Source organism: Equus asinus, chromosome 4, assembly GCF_041296235.1.
Source record: "Equus asinus isolate D_3611 breed Donkey chromosome 4, EquAss-T2T_v2, whole genome shotgun sequence".
Classification (NCBI taxonomy): Eukaryota; Metazoa; Chordata; class Mammalia; order Perissodactyla; family Equidae; genus Equus; species Equus asinus.
In genome coordinates, this window is record NC_091793.1 from 104,969,431 (window position 1) to 104,985,727 (window position 16,297).

A 16,297-nucleotide genomic window follows, 5' to 3' on the forward strand; every position below is an offset into this window, starting at 1 on the left:
TGTTACCACTTCTTCCAAATTTTCCTATTTTATTTTAAAAATAGACAATTTAAAAAAATTTTTCCATTTAGTCATGGCCAATTTTAGAGCTTAAAAGGCATATATCAACGAAAACTGTTTCTCACTAGCAGAGTTAAATTTCAGCTGGGTGGTTCTCTAGGATTAAGGAAGAAACAAAGCCTCATTCTCAACTTCTAAGCACTCCCCCTGTTCTCACTCACTGGCCTTCTTCCACAAGAATGTCTGACATAGGGCTGCGCTGGTGAGTATCACTGAGGAAATACTCCTCAGGCCACAGAGACCACGTGTGCAAAGCCATCCACGACAGCTCAGCCCCTGGGTCAGACAGCTTCCTCATCAGTCACGAAATCACGCACCAGAATGAATGATCATCACGATAAACAGAGGCTTTGGTACTTAATTCAGAGAGCAAGGCATGCTAGATAGCCTTTAACTATTAAAACACAATGGCTAAGTGCCAGAATTTTTAAAAACTGCTTCTTGACAGGGAATCTTATGAAGCACCCTATGAAGACCGATGGTAAAAGATGTCACCAATGGAATTCAATAGGTATCACTGTACTGCCTCCTAAACTAGGTACGGCTCAGCACGGCACATCAGTTCTTGGTGCCGCAGGGCTGTTCCTTTAGTACCAACGGTATTTGGGTACCTTTGTGTTGGAACCATTCCAATTATCTGTGGGGTTCCAGAAACTTGTTCTTTACCTTGCCAAGGTTTTCCAGTGATATAAGGAAACTGTGAATGCCCCAAATCCCTGATATTCAAATATGCATTCCTGCAACTTCAACTTTTGGTATGTTTAATATCTGGAAGAATACAAAAAAGAATGGATTTGGATTACAAAAATTACAGCAAATATTCATTCAACACCTTCAGATAACTTTCAGAATTGCCACTTAGTCTAACTTGCATAATCGGCTTAGTGTCCTAAATAACTATGATTCATAAAAAAATGAAAATCCCAAAGTCTGGCACCCCAAAGATATATATGAAATCCTGAATTTGATTACAAAATTCTAAAAAGGTCGCTAAGCAAATTCAAGGCTATACCACTTATAACCATTCAGTTAGTTGGAAACACGTTCCTAGGCATCACAAAGACACCAGCACAAACTTAAGGACTGCATTTTCTTAGCATCATCTAAGAGTGAACTTCCCATGTATTTCTACATACATACAGGATCACAAACAGATGATGTGAACGATTCTAGGATATTGCTCCTTTCAGACCAGATTAGATTTCAAAAATAATATATGGTAAAACAGAGTAAATTACAGGTTGGAATAGGTTCTAAATACAAAATTTGTCCCAATTAAAATGTGAGGAGAAAAAAATCCACCTGTTTCCCCTTTCCGATCACTAGTGTTACATATTTTTCATTCAGATGAAGTCACACCCTACTTTCCTAGGGGGAAAAAAGTTCATAGGTAATAAACCACCATAGTCCAACTTACCCTCTTTTAGAGAAAGAGAAAACTGAAGATAGAAGGCTAGCATAGGGTCACAAAGTACAGTGTAAAAATCAGTTTCTTTTCACCTGCTAACCTTATTCTCTGCACTATGCTCTCCTGAAACACAGCAAAAATGAGCTAGCTGCTCTCTGGGAATGGACATCTTATGTAGGCAAAAGACGGGAAGAAACCACTCCTGTAATCTGGTACAACACTTTGCTCCGTAGTTTTGCTGCCAACTAATAACCGAATCATGAACACCTAATAATAATTAGGGCAGCCTCAGACCACAAAATACAGATGCTGTCCCATAAGACAGTGAGCCTGTCTCTTTCCTAATTCTTTTAAAGCAGTTGACTATCAGGCATAAAAGAGAGAAACAAAGGCTCGCCCCTCTCTCTGACATGTGTGCTTTCCGTACAACCTGCATCTACTTTAGCACAAAGGAGAAAATAAATTCAGTGGCTCTTATACTTATCTTGACAACTGTTGACTCAATTGGTCTAGAAACTACCGCACATCCATCAGACCTGGGAACGGCAGGGTGGTAGCCATTTTCAGATTTAGCAACTCAATTTCCTGTTTTTCCAGCATATCTGAACTGATACATGACTGGAGCAGCTGTTAAAACTCTGGCTCCTGTCACCACTATCCCCTTGGGCACATCTAATACTTCCTCACTTCCGTTTCTCCTGAAATCATAGCACGTGTGCATGGGCATGTGATAACACGTGTGCAGGCTAGAGAGACGAAAATCCTCAAGGACTAGTGATAAACGTCCCACCCAGGTTTGAACGTGGTAACTCTACTTTCTTGCAAATATATCTTGGTGTAAGTACAGAAGCTGTAATGTTAGACTACAAAGTGAAATGGTGTATTTAATTTTAACAAATATACCGGAATGCATACAAATTACTTGGTATTAATATTTCAAATTAATCACATTGAGAAGCAATGCATTTTTTCCAATGATTCTATCATTTAAATAACAGATTCTAATTTTCTTTGGCATATTCTTTGGCATTCAACCCTACTTAAAGTCAACTTACACCCCATACAAGAAAATTAGAATCATTATTTTATAAGCACAATCATATTTTGGACCCAAACTATTATCACTTAGGTTGTTTTTCAACCCTATTTCAGAGGCTTGCCTCCGAACCACTTTGGTTATTTAAAAAAAAAATCAAATCCCCCCAAATATGGCATTTTCAGCTTTTAATTCCGTCCAAAGTAATTTTCTACAAGTCTGAGGCAATAATAAAGGAAAACTTCTGTCCTATTAACCCATACTTTTTAAAATATAATTATTTATATTATCTCTAAAGCTGATTTCAATAGGGGGTTCCAATAGGGAGAGAACAGGAGTAACTAGAGGAAATTAAAATGAGGGATTCAGAGGTCATTCTTCCCCCTGCTCACCTAGCAACCCCATCCTCACTACCTCACAACCACAAACCTGAAAGCCTTAATGGGCTACAGTTTTTTCTAGAGAGTAGGCAGTTAAGAAGGGACCTAGTTCTATAGGGTATTGTGCCTTCCTCCCACCTAATTCCTAGAGGCCTGCCTCTGAACCATACCCCTTAGCTACAGTGCATAAGGCACAGACAAATACCTTTATTTGCTGCCTATGAAATTTGCAAATTCTGATCTTTGTAAGATTTACAACTATTTAAAATGTGTTAAAAGTTACCAATAGTACTAAGTTTTCAGCTTTCCATGAGTTGAGCTTAAACTAATTCTCTTGCCTTTGCATTCCTCATCTTCTGAGATGACCATCCAATTAAAGTATTTCCTTTGTCAAACTACTCCATAATTCAGCTCCACAGCCTTTTTTTATGTCTTAAGTCAATTAATAATTTTAGCTTATTTAAATTTATAAACAGCACTGTAAACTTAAACTATATGAAAAAAAATAATAACCCAAGTTCACTCTAGCATTTTTCTAAAGTCATTGAGAGCTTTTTCCAAAGGATTCATTCCGCAGATATGAAGTTTATAGGCAAAACTGAAGACATTTGGCCCTTTATAAATAGTCATGGGAAACTTCTTTCTCCCATACTTTTAGTTTGTTTTTACTGTAACAGATGGAGAAAAAATTTAGCAAAGCAAAGTCATAAAAAAAAAAGAAAGTCTTACAACTATAATACTAATGTTAGAACACTAAAAGCTTAAGGATATGAAATATCTTTAATAACAACAACAAAAAGACTTGCTGGAAATTATAAAGACAGTCTGAGTTAACTCATAAAATAAGTATAGACTCAGAAAACTAGAGAGGAACTCCTTCCACCTTTGGTCCAGCTCCTCCTAAGCACATTTGTTTCTAAACATCTTAACCACGGAGCAGTCATTTTTTGTGAAAGCGTCTCCAGCTCAGTTTAGTACTTCTCTTTAAAATATATTCCAATATCATACAAATGTTAAAATTCTATAATGCTTCCCAAGGGGCCAAGCCTAAGTCTTTACTTGAAAAAAAAAATCAATCACTATCACCATTCTGCAGAATCGCTTACTGTAAGATGTATCTTGCTTTATGCAAACATAATATTAATCCTTTTGTTACAATTTATATTTAAGTTCAATACTTAGAAGTCCTCCTCAGTAAATAAATTTTGAATTAAATAATCTCTGCTCCATTTACTGATTTCACAAGTTAGGCCAACTTGTCAGAGGGTCAGAAAACTTTTTCCATATATAGGCAGAGGGAAAATACGTTTAGCTTTGTGGGCCCTATGATCTCTGTGTGGCCTATCCATCTATAATGTGCAAGCAGCCATAGACAACATGCAAAAGAGTGGCTATGACTGTGTGTCAACAAAACTCTACAAGAACAGGTAGAGGATAAGAGATTAATATTCAGAAAATACAGAAAACTCCTAAAACTCAACAAATTAAAAAAGCAAACCCAGTTGAAAGACAAAGGACTCGTATAGACGTTTCTCAAAAGAATATATATGAATGGCCAATAAGTAAATGAAATGCTTCATATCACTAATCATTAGGGAAATGCGAATCAAAACTACAATGAGGGGCCAGCCCTGTGGCTCAGTGGTTAAGTTCACGGGCTCTGCTTCAGCGGCCCAGGGTTTCACCTGTTCCGGTCCTGGGTGCGGACGTGACACTGCTCATTAGGCCACGTTGGGGCGGTGTCCCACGTGCCACAGCTAGAAGGACCCACAACTAGAATATACAACTACGTACTTGGGGGATTTGGGGAGAAAAAGCAGAAAAAAAAAAACTACGAGATCCTACCACACACTCATTAGGATGGCTACTATCAAAAAGAGCTAGAGAGGATGTGGAGAAATCAGACTCAGAAGCAACCAAGTGTCCATCGACAGATGAATGGATAAGCAAAATGTGGAATATTATTCAGTCTTAAAGAGGAAATGATGATATATGAGACGACATGGATGAACCTTGAGAACATTACAGTAAGTGAAATAAGCTAGTCACAAAAAGACAAAGACTGTTTAGTTCCACTCATATGAGGTACCTAGAATGGTCAAAATCACAGAGATAGAAAGTAGAATGGTGGTTGCTGATGCAGGGTCGGTGAGCTGAGGAGTCGAAAGAAAGATTTCTTGGACTCTCAAGATCTGGCGGTAGTGCTCTTTTATTTAGAGAATAGTGTGGAATAGCATGGGGACAGGACCCATGGGCAGTCAGAGCTGCTGCTGCCGACATGGGGACAAGACCCATGGGCAGTCAGGCTGCTGCGTGGGGACAGGGCCCATGGGCAGGAGGAGCCACTGCTGTTGCCCCTACTACTGCTGCCATGGGGATAGGACCCATGGGCAATCAGAGCTGCTGCTGGCATGGGGAGCTGCTGCTGCCGTGGGCATGGTGACAGGACCCATGGGCAGGCAGAGCTGGTGCCGGCATGTTGCTGCTGCTGCTGCTGGCATGGGGACAGGACCCACGGGCAGTCAGAGCTGCTGCGTGGGGACAGGACCCACCGGCAGGAGGAGCCGATGCTGCTGCCACTTCTGCTGCAAACATGGGTGGAGAGTAAGGCTAAATTTAAGGCATAGGTATGTGAGCCATCTTTTTACAAGACAAAGGAAAGAACATGTAAAAAAGTTAAAATGGTATCAGTGCAGGTGGGGTCTGACCATTGGGTGGTCCCACAACTTTTAGATAAGAATCAAATCGGATTAAGTAAAGGCCAGAAGCCACCACCCTAAATCAGTTACATGAGGTTGCCAGACAGTAACCAACTTAAGTCCTTGCCTTAGTTTCCAGATATAAGGCCATCCTGCCTTCCTCCCGGTGCAGAGGGGGAGGCATGGAGATTTCCTTCACAAATGCAAATGTCTCTCAAAGGGCAAGCAAACTCCACTCCTCGGAGCCTGCTTCTCATCTGCAGTTTTAAAATTAACCAGCCTAAAATCCTCATCAGTTGCCAGGGGCTGGGGGTGGGGGGAGAGGAGAATGAAGAGTTATTGTTCAATGGTTTCAGAGTTTCAGTTTTGCAAAATGAAAAGATAAACGGATAGTGATGATGGTTGCACAACGATATGAATGGACTTAATATCACTGAATGGTACACTTAAAAATGGTTAAGATGGTAAATCTTATGTTATAAAATTTACACAATAAAAAAATAATTGGACAAAAAACAAAATCAAACAGGTGGAGGGCCCACTTCGACCTTCTGGACATAGTTTGCTGACCAGTGAGTTAGGCTATTGCATTTTAAGTCCTAAGTATAAACACAATGTTTCAAAGCTAACATCAAAGTACCACTTCTACGCTAACATCATGTTCCTTTGTTTTTTCTGGCATAATTACAGATAGTTTCTTTAGTAAAGCTCATAAGATCAGAAGCCAATCTCCCAGTGCCTAGAAAAATGTGTTTTACATAAAATAAGGGCTCACAAGTTCTGACTAAATAAATGAAAGAAGTTGTCTCAAAAACATGAAGCTTGACATTTATTATTATATAAATGCACCTGGCATTTCGATAAGGTCAGATCACAATGTTATTCAATTACCCTCTAACACATTCAGAGGAAATTAGACTTTGAACAAAAAGTCTAGCATTATCTTAACAAACAATTTCATTTTTCTTATTTGGTAGTCAAATCCTACTTTTGAAATTATGCCATAAATTTAATAGCTGCCTAATAGCAAAAATAAGTACAGAGTGTTATATGACAAAAGAAGGCTGTCCATTTACTATGAGTTAAATTAAATCACCCCAAACACATGAAAGTATTAAATATGATTTTGAAGACATAAACCAAATATTTAAGTTCCCTTTAAAGGCTAGGCTTTGGGTTTTTTCATATGCATTAGAATTTGTAGGAGTTGTTTAAAAATATAATATAAACATGATTTTAAAAGGAACCAAGAAGGGCCAGCCCCAATGGCCTAGTGATCAAGTTCAGTGGCACTCTGCTTTGGCAGCCCCGGCTCAGTTCCCAAGCATAGACATACCCTGCTCTGTTAGTGGCCGTGGTGTGCTGGCAGTCTACATACTAAAAAACAGGAAGATTGGCATGGATATTAGCTCAGGGTGAATCTTCCTCAGCAAAAAAAAAAGAAAGAAAGAAAAAAAAATCAAGACAATGCATCTAGAAAGCCACTTGAAATAAAAACTCTTTAGCCATTCTGTATAATCCATGGTAGCAAACACCCTGGGAGACAACAGGCCTAGTGATGAAGAACATAGGCTTGGAGATCAGACCTTGTTTCTGACACTTTCATCTGTTAGATTTGTGTGGCCTTGAGTATGTTAACTAAACTCTCTGAACCCCAGTTTCCACGACGGTAAAATGCAGTTAACATGCTTCCTCAAAAAGGAGTAGCACAGTTTCTTCAGTAATAATACTGTAAAGCACCTAAATGGAATCTTTAAAAAGGCAAAATAAAGCCGAAATTTAGGATCTTGAGTTCCCTAAAAATGATTACTAGCAGCCTCCACTTCACTTCTGGCTTCATCTCCATCTCAGCTGTTGACATCTACTTAATCAATGACTGTCAGATCTGGTTGCATATTAGAATCACGTAGCAGCATTTTAAAATTCTCAATACCCTTGGCCCAGCCCAGGCCAATTAAAATCAGAATATGTAGTGGTGTGAGAACGTGGGTCTAGTTTTAAAGATCCCCAGGTAATTTTCAGGCTGAAACTTCAGCTAAGGCATTCAACTTCTAAGTATACAATAAATGTTAGCTAACAAGAACTCAAGTTTCTACAATCAGTAAAACTTTAGAACCAATAACACACCCACATAAAAGCTTAAGAAAGCAGCTGCTAAATCCCTTCTTAATTTTTACCACACTTTCAATTAACTCCACAGCTCCAAAGCTGCAAACATTATAAAGACTTAGGGTTTTTTTTGCCTGATCATTCTTGAAAGATTGTTTCAGGATCAAAACGTTAACGTTCCTTAAAGCAAGGTCACCTACACTTTTGACATTTAAATTTCAAAGAGTTAAAAAAAAAAAAAGTACTTATCTGTCTGGGCAAGTAAAAAACTCAAGCACTAGTAGTTCTAAAGATAAGGTACCTACGCTGACTCTTTGAAATTTAAATATATTATATTGTGGCCAGGAAAAGATTAAAAGCAATTAATGCAAGGAACTGGGAAACTAAAGTACTGGGTTTTCCTTCAGGTTTTGTCACAATTTGCTCTGAGTCTTCAGCAAAGTCACTCAGTGTCTCTGGGCTTCAGATTCTCATTTGTAAAATATGGAGTTGCACTCAATTTCTTTAAAATGGTGTTATGACAATGCAGAACTTGGAAAATTACAGAGAGATTCTTGAGAGCAGTAACATCCAAGGATAAGGACTCAACTAGGCCTCATAGGCTATTAGGGTAATGAGTCATGATTTAATTAGTTTTATAGCAAGGAATTTACTTTCCAAACCAAACAATTTATTATAACATATTGATTGCGATTGGTCCCTGCCACCTCCCGAATACTCACATCTAGGATAATTTTCTTCCCCACAATTAAAACCTTTTTAATGTTCTGGGTCTTTGAGCAAAAGAAGAAAAGGAATACTGAATATTCAATAAACATTTTATCACAGGCAGTTGGGTATGCCTAGGGGACAAGATAGACAAGTGGAAGAAGACAAAGTAGAGAAGAAATATTTTTATGCTCATACTTTTCAGAAATGGATAACCTCTGAATAAAGTAATGCAAAGTAAAATGACACAGTGGGGGTGTTACTTTAGATAAGACGTAGAAGCACATTTCCAGATGTTCCTCCTTAAATTTGGAGAGGGGAGGGCAAAATTTCCTTAAAGGTATTTTCTTTATATTCGAGAAATTAGATAAAGCAGCGTTGTACATTCTTTTGAAGTAAAGAATTTATCAGGTTAAGCTTCAAATTCTCAACAGTAAAATCTGAAGTATCTTACTACAGTCTGCTTATCACCAGGAAGCTTTTCCCACTTCCTTCATCTCAGAGCACCTGATGTCACCTGACTATTTTACTCAAATGTATTATTCGATTTCTGAACACCCCTAAGTGGATTTGGAGTATGTGCATATGCTAGGTTCTTTTTTTTTTTTTTTAATAATACCTTAACCTAATCCATTTTCAAATCCACCAATTTAACACTATCTTATGTTGTGGTACCTGAATACATTTCAGTAGTATTCCTGAAAGCTCTCTCATCTTCAACTTACATAACTACAGCTCCATTTACAGGCCCAGGACTTTATGATTAATATCTTTCTACCTATGTATTTCTTTACTCTTACATCCTAATGTGAGAATATATGGCAGAATACATGATAATGTCTAAACAATGAAAAAACTGGGGAAAGAGCAGGAGGAGAAGTCAACAGTAATAAAGCTCCTTGCAGAGGGGAGAAGTTAACTAATTGGAACAAAATGAAAGAATTCATACACTACATATTCCTTCCATGTAAGCACCATATGAAATATCTTTTACATTTGTCATGTTTCTTTGAGACTTTTCCATGTTTCCTCTAGACAACTGCCAATGTTCGCATGCTCTCTGATGAATAAACATGCTGTGACTGGCTCCTAAGGAAACGCCTGTCATGTTCCAGGGAAAAATGACTTCTCTACGCTTAAATCAGGAAAACTGTACAACTCCTCTCATTCATTAGTCCCAACGTCGATTTTTCCTTAACGTTTCTTTTCTGAGATGTTCATATTCTCTTTAGGGCATTTCTGCGTTCAGATTAACTACCAGAAAAGAAAGTGAGCTGGGGCAACACTCATAGGAAAAAGTTATACTCCAACAAAGGAGTTTCCCACTTCAGAAGCTCAACTAGCATCCAGCTTAAGCCTCCACTGTTAACCAGGACGAAGGTTATTTTCAGATTTTCCCCATCTCCCGCAGAACTACCTGTTCTCATTACTGTTTACCCAAACGCTTAGCAAGGTGATTATTAGCATATCTGGCAGGAAGACATGCTTCAGTTAATATTAACTCACCATGTGACAGCCCCTTCCCCTCCAATCTCTCCTCAAACACGTGAGGATACAAAGAAAAGTTTCGTTGTTTCCAGCCTGACTGCGCTGGGCTTTGGCACCAGCAATTGGCCACAGGCACACACACCCCCCAATCAGAGGCGCGCGGCCCGCCGGGTCGGGAACTGTCAAGCAGGCTGACAGCTGGCACACTCCCTGTCGCCCTCCGCCCGCCCGCAGAAAACCCCTTCCTTACAGTCACCTTGACGTTGCTCACCTGCCTGGGCCTCAGCCCTTGGCCGAGGAAACTTTTCTCCCCCTTCCCAGGAGCTCACTTACAGGTATCGCCCGCCGCTCTTCCAGAGCGCCAACAAGGGGCCCTTTGTTACCATTCCTGCTCCCAGACTCCTCACCCAGTTCCTGGCATTCAACCGCCCTCCAGCAACCCAGGGCCGCCCCAGTCGGAAAGCGATCGCAACCGGCCAGAGCCCCCACCCGGGGCGGCCTCCGAAGAGGCCGGGGGAAGCCGCGTCTGCGGCCGCGTGTCGGGGCCAGCGCGTCCGGCCGCTGGCAGGGCAGTCCGGTCCGGGGTGGCGGCCTCGCGGTCCTCGCCCTCCCTGGCGGGCGGCGCGCGCTCGCGGCTTACCCTGCGGGGCCGGCGGCCGGCGGGGGCGCCGCCGGGGCGTCCTGCGCGCGCGGGGCTCGGCCGTCCATCGCCAGGCGGGCCGCTGCGCGGGCTCCAGCTCCGAGGCGGCGCGTCGCGGCTGCAAGGGGAGAGGCCGGCCGGTCAGGGCGGGCCGCGCCTGGCCGCGCGTCAAGAGCCCGCCCGAGCCGCCCCAGCCCCGGGGCCGGCCCGCCTCGCCTCGCGTCGCCTCGCTCCCGGGGGCGCGTCCACCTGCGGGCCCCGCTCCCAGGCGGCGGCCCGCTGGAGCTGCTGGCGGCAGGAGGCGGCGCTGCAGCCCCCGCCCCGCGGGGTTACTGGGTAGCCATTTGGCGCGTCTCGGGGAGGGAGCGGACGGCCCAGGCTGGAGGAGGAGGAGCAGCGGGGCGAGGGGCGAGGCGCCCAGGCTCCGCCGCCACGCCGGCAGCGCAGCCCGCGGCTCCTGCGGCCGAGCTGGCCCAAACCAGACGCCCCGGGGAAACTTTCCTTCCGGGGAGAAAAGGCGGGAGGGCTGATTTCTCTTTTCCCACCCAGGGCTCCGACTTGCTTATCGAAAGGAGACAGTGGCTCGCCTGTTCCCGCCCGCGGCTGCCTCTCCCACTCTGCCCTCCCCGGGCCGCGCGCTCGCGGCCGCTCTCGAGCCGGGACTTGAACGGAGGAGAGAGCGCAGCCTCCCCCGGGCTGCGGGTCCCGGCGGGGCTCCCCCCGGTCGGCTCACTCACCCTGCCCCATGTCCCTGTCCGGAGCCCGGGAGCTCGCTGCCACCTCCGCCAGACGGCCACCCACAAGTGGCGACGAGGCTCGGCGGCATCGGAGCGAGGGAGGCAGCGAGCCGGAGCGAGAAACGGGGCGGGTGGGGGGGGGGGGCGCCGAGGAGCGAGCTGGCATTTCCTCCCCCCCAGGGCTTCTGGTCTTTGGGGTCCGGCGGGGCCGGCCGAACAGAAAGGAAGCTCCTGTGCGGAGTGTTCCCATTCCCACCGCTAGGGCGTCGCTTGGGGAAGCCCGGCGCGCCCGCGGGACAGGTGGGGAGGCCGGGAGGGCACCTGCCCTGCGAGGACGACGGGAGCGCCCGGGCTGCCGCGGAAGTGGGGAGAGAAACTCACAGAAGGAACCGGGCTGCAGCTGGCCCTCCTGCAGTCTGACCTCCCACCTTCTGGGTGTTTTGTTTTTCAACCTGACCTCTAAGATTGCTAGTCTGTTAAAAGCGTACCTGTGACACTGATCTTTCTGATCTGTGGCAGGTTTAAGCTTGCCCTGTCTTCAGAGGAATATTTCCTTTTTTTTTTTTTAAAGCCTGTAACAGCTGTGACATGAGAACTGAACAATAGCGTGTCTGATGACGATTTATAAGCCATGAAGCGAATGATGGATTTTGTTCACTTCTTGGAAGTTTTACACGAATAAAGGAATCACATACAGAGCTGCGTGCTTGTTTGTACGCTTTAGTTCCCATGTGCATGCTCTTTAGCTAGTTCTTTACACCTGGCAAACAGGTGTATTTGCATATCTCGTATATTATTATAAGTGCCAGTTGTTGTAAGGTGCAAGCAATTTTTGAAGGTCCAAAAGCTTGTTTTCAGAAAAATAACGTGAAATTAACTTTACAGTTTAAAAAGAAAAAAATGCTGCAATAAACTGTTGTAGAGAGGGTAGATGAAACAGCATCCTAAAGGATGCCTCTACTGTGGTATTAGCATCAAGTAACAAATCTGTGTTAGCTACTTCATCCTACCGGTAGGATAATATTTGGTAGGTGGTGAAAATTAAATTGGTACTTAGAACTAAGGCTAGACTAAATGCTCCTTTAGTTGTAGCAACCAAAAAGATTGCTGAAATTAAGTAACATACTAAATACCCAGTAATATGCCATTTGTCTATTATGGACACTCATTGGTATTTATTCCTTCCTGTGCATCATATATTCCTTTCAGTGTATCTTTACATAGGAAAAGAAAAAATGGTTTATTTGGATTACAATGTTGGAACCGTGTCAGAAAAAGTTGCTATTTAATATTTTACTTAATATTAAATCAATTCATTTAAATGTGTCTGGATTTTAGCCTTCAAACAACTCAGGTTAAACAGTTTCACGAATCAATTATGCCTCTAAATGACTAGCTTTTCCAGTTGCTTGCTCAGACAATAATGCAAACGTTGAGTAATAGTGAAACTACTTAAAGTCTATAACTTTCAATCACGAGATCAAGATTAATCTTTAATTAGTTTCTACCTTAATTTATGACATGTTAGTAATATTGACTCCATTAAGCTAATCTGAAACATAAAACATTTTCATATCTGCTGAAGGCATTTTCATTGCTCACCAATTCTTCCTGCCCTTCCTGGTTTTAGGCTAGGGGAGGATTGTACTAAGCCCCCCCTCTGCCCCCACCTCGCCACCTCCCCTGAAATGAGGTATGGTAATGTAACTTGTTTGGGTAAGTAAATGTGAGCAGACAGTGAAATGTTTCATTTCCTGGTGGAATCACTTAAGGGCTACTGTTGACTCTATGCTCTTCCCTGGCTGCTGGGAGCATGGAAATACATATTACGATGGAGGTAGCACAGGACTGAAGGATCCTGGAATGCTAAACTATTACCCTGAGCACAGCTGCCCTGGAGAGCCCCAGGACCTACAACAGAATCTTTATAAACCAGAATAAACTTGTGTTGGGTTAAGCCCCTGAAATATTGGAGCTATCTTGTCATTGACTAATTGCCCTGAGGAACTCAAGGGAGATTTCAGAAGCATTTAACTTTCTCTAAATCATTTTTTTTTTTGTTAAGAGATGCAATCACCAGCCACCCTGAACCAGTCCAAACCCCACCACAAGAGCCACGCCTGTGACTCCTACGCAGTTGGGCTGAAAAGTGCCTGAGAGATGACCTTTGCCTCACTTTTTTTTTTTTTTTTTTTTGAGGAAGATTAGACCTGAGCTATCGACTGCCAATCCTCCTCTTTTTACTGAGGAAGACTGGCCCTGAGCTAACATCCATGCCCATCTTCCTCTATTTTATACATGGGGCGCCTACCACAGCATGGCTTTTGCCAAGCGTTGCCATGTCCTCACCTGGGATCCGAACCAGTGAACCCCAGGCCACTGAGAAGCAGAACGTGCTAACTTAACTGCTGCGCCAACGGGCCAGCCCCTCTTTGCCTTATTTTTAATGCTAAGATCTCCACAGTGAGGAGCTTAGGCCTTATTACCATAACCTGCGATGTATGTGGAAGCATGTTTTCCATCTGAGCCTGCACAAGCGAATTCCCCCCTCTCCCTTTTGAATATTCATTATGCATCTGAAATCAAAGGCCCCTGCTGTCCTGTGCTCAGGGAGAGCCACGGCTTTGGAAACGATTTTGCCTGGTCTCCTATTTGCTGCAAAGAAACTACTTTGTGTGACAACTACTTCTGGTGAAGTGTCTGATTTTAACTCACCAGGTAGGGAACCCACTTTGGTTCCGTAACAGTCTGTTGCCCAGCGTTACTTAGCCGACCTTGGGTATAATAATGTTTGGCAACTTTGAGAATCACTAATGGCTAGACTTGGTGTTCTCATGTGATGCTAAACTATCCCCCCTGTAGTCTGCTGGGTACATAGTTCATTAGCAAACTGGTAATCCAAGTTGCTATAATTTATAACATATAAAATAAATGACATACTCTAATGAAGTGGTTATACAACTATTCATATTATCAAGTGTTTACTATAATGTAGGCCTCCTCTTTAAGTATTGTAGATCAGAGGTATGTTTTTAGAGGGTGAGTGTGGAGGACATTATATTTTTATACAGTTGTTTTTACACTATTAAAAGAAAGAAAAGTCCTATTTGGCTATTACATTACTAAATATAAGTAAACCCCTGTTTTTCCTCTGTGAAGTTTAATATTTACCTATATCAGACTTTGAAGAAAATAAGAACAATACTATTTATAAGGTAAAATGTAAATTACACTGTTCATGGCCCTATGTTTGGAATTATAATTGTATTATCACGTTATACATTTTATCTTTTGGGAGGCTATTTATAACCAAGCATTCTAGAGATTAAATGTAGAATTAGATGTGCTTTATTGTCAATTTTAATGAGCTTTTAACTCATCAGATTTTATGTGTTGAAACTTGGACAACCACTGTACATTTTCTTAGAATTTCTAAGTAGATTATATATTCATGAATTAAATTTTATTTCAATAAAGGGAATATTTATTGAATGTCTGCAATACCAAGCATTGGACTAGGGAAACAGACAGCAAAGACATTGCCTCTGCCCTGAGGGGCTCACAGACTTCTGGGTGCAATAATGCTTTTGTGGCCCTCGGTCAAGTGAAAATCTAAAGGAAATAGGTCAACGATCAGTGTAGGATCCTCTACCTCTCTTCTAAAAGATAAAATTAAACATTTTTTCTATCCTAATTATCAAAAGAAGAAATGACTGAGGTTAGTATACTAACCTCTCTTTATATCTCTTATAAATGACACTATATTTTTGTATTATCATATACATTTCTAGGCCAAGACTCTCTTATTAACATGCACACATTCCAGGATAGAGGTGAGGCGTGGAGAAACGTGCATGGGCATGCAGACAGGTAAAATATATAGTACTATGGGCACAGTTTTCAGTCCCTATTCAAATACCAGCCTACAGATTCTGATGTATCAGCACCAAGTTGTCCAAAATCCACTTTCTCATGCCCTCTTTAAGATGGCCTTTTGTCACAGTGAATTTCTGTTTCTGGATTCTATAATTCTGTTCTGGTTGGCAGTAATTTTCTTACTCATCAGAAGAGAATAAACCCTTTTATGTCATAGTATCAGCTCTGTTTAAAGAACCCTCATGATTGAAAATTTAAACACCATTCAAATATAGATGTTTCTTCTCTTCTCTTAAAAAAGAACCCAAACAGTCTAAGGATAAAAAAAAAATTCAAATTATGTTTATTTGATATGATACTATTAACTAAATCTTGGTGTTTAGCATTTTAATATTGCCTATTAAATTGTAACCATAACTGGGAGCTGTGTTTCTCCCTTTATAAGTCTTAAAGAGTTTGGTAAACTTTTAACTGCTTGTCAGTTTCCATGTATTTCAAAATGTACAACGTTGAGCCAGGCAGCCACTGACTCTGGCTTTCCAGGCCTAAAACCTAACAAGCCTTGGCATATTTCCTTCTTGCAGGGCTCTCTTCCCCTCCTCTGCCTTTTCTCTTGGGAGGCTGAGCATGTGTGTGGTTAACTAAGTACCCCAGCTGTTAAGAGCTCAGCCTCTGGAGCCAGACAGATTTGCGTTTACATCTCTGGCTTGGCCACTTACTGTCTGGGTGACATTAGGAGAGTTACTGTTCCTAGCAAAGAAAAAGCATCCAGTGAAGATACAATAAGCGTCCAGTGAGGGTAATGGAGACCCTTTTTTTAAAGAATGTTACAAATGGGAGCTGCCTGTGTCTTGCTTAAGGTGGGGTCTGTAAAGCAGAAGTCTTCTTGCCCACGCTGAGAGGTCTGGCTTCTTATTCCCATGATGACTTTGATTAAGTGACTTAACTGTGGAATCTTCAATTTTCTTACCTCTACAATGAATCTATAAATATTCTATGATCTGAACTCTTTTCTATGTTGAGTAATCAAACTCACTGTGTTAAAAACTTTTGAATTTATATATATGGACAATGAATAACAAGACTTTATGTTATAATACCTTGCAAAGTACTTTCATTTACTGAGTCTAGTTTGAGCCCTTTAAGAGCCTACAGA

General features: G+C 42.0%; 1 protein-coding gene across 19 annotated transcripts in view; it reads right to left on the reverse strand.

Annotated features, from left to right (window-relative positions):
- COBLL1 (cordon-bleu WH2 repeat protein like 1) overlaps positions 1 to 11,678 on the reverse strand; it is a 166,045-nt gene extending 154,367 nt beyond the window's left edge. For 10 of the 19 annotated variants that reach the window (XM_070508014.1, XM_070508013.1, XM_070508009.1 and 7 more), the window contains exons 1-2: positions 11,266 to 11,639; positions 10,529 to 10,646 (exon numbers count right to left, since the gene is read on the reverse strand). In XM_070508014.1, the coding sequence (XP_070364115.1) occupies positions 10,529 to 10,646; positions 11,266 to 11,515 (368 nt within the window). In that variant the 5' untranslated portion in view covers positions 11,516 to 11,639. The other 9 variants (XM_070508024.1, XM_070508019.1, XM_070508021.1 and 6 more) reach the window with 8 other exon arrangements.
- Positions 11,679 to 16,297: the final 4,619 nt, after the last annotated feature.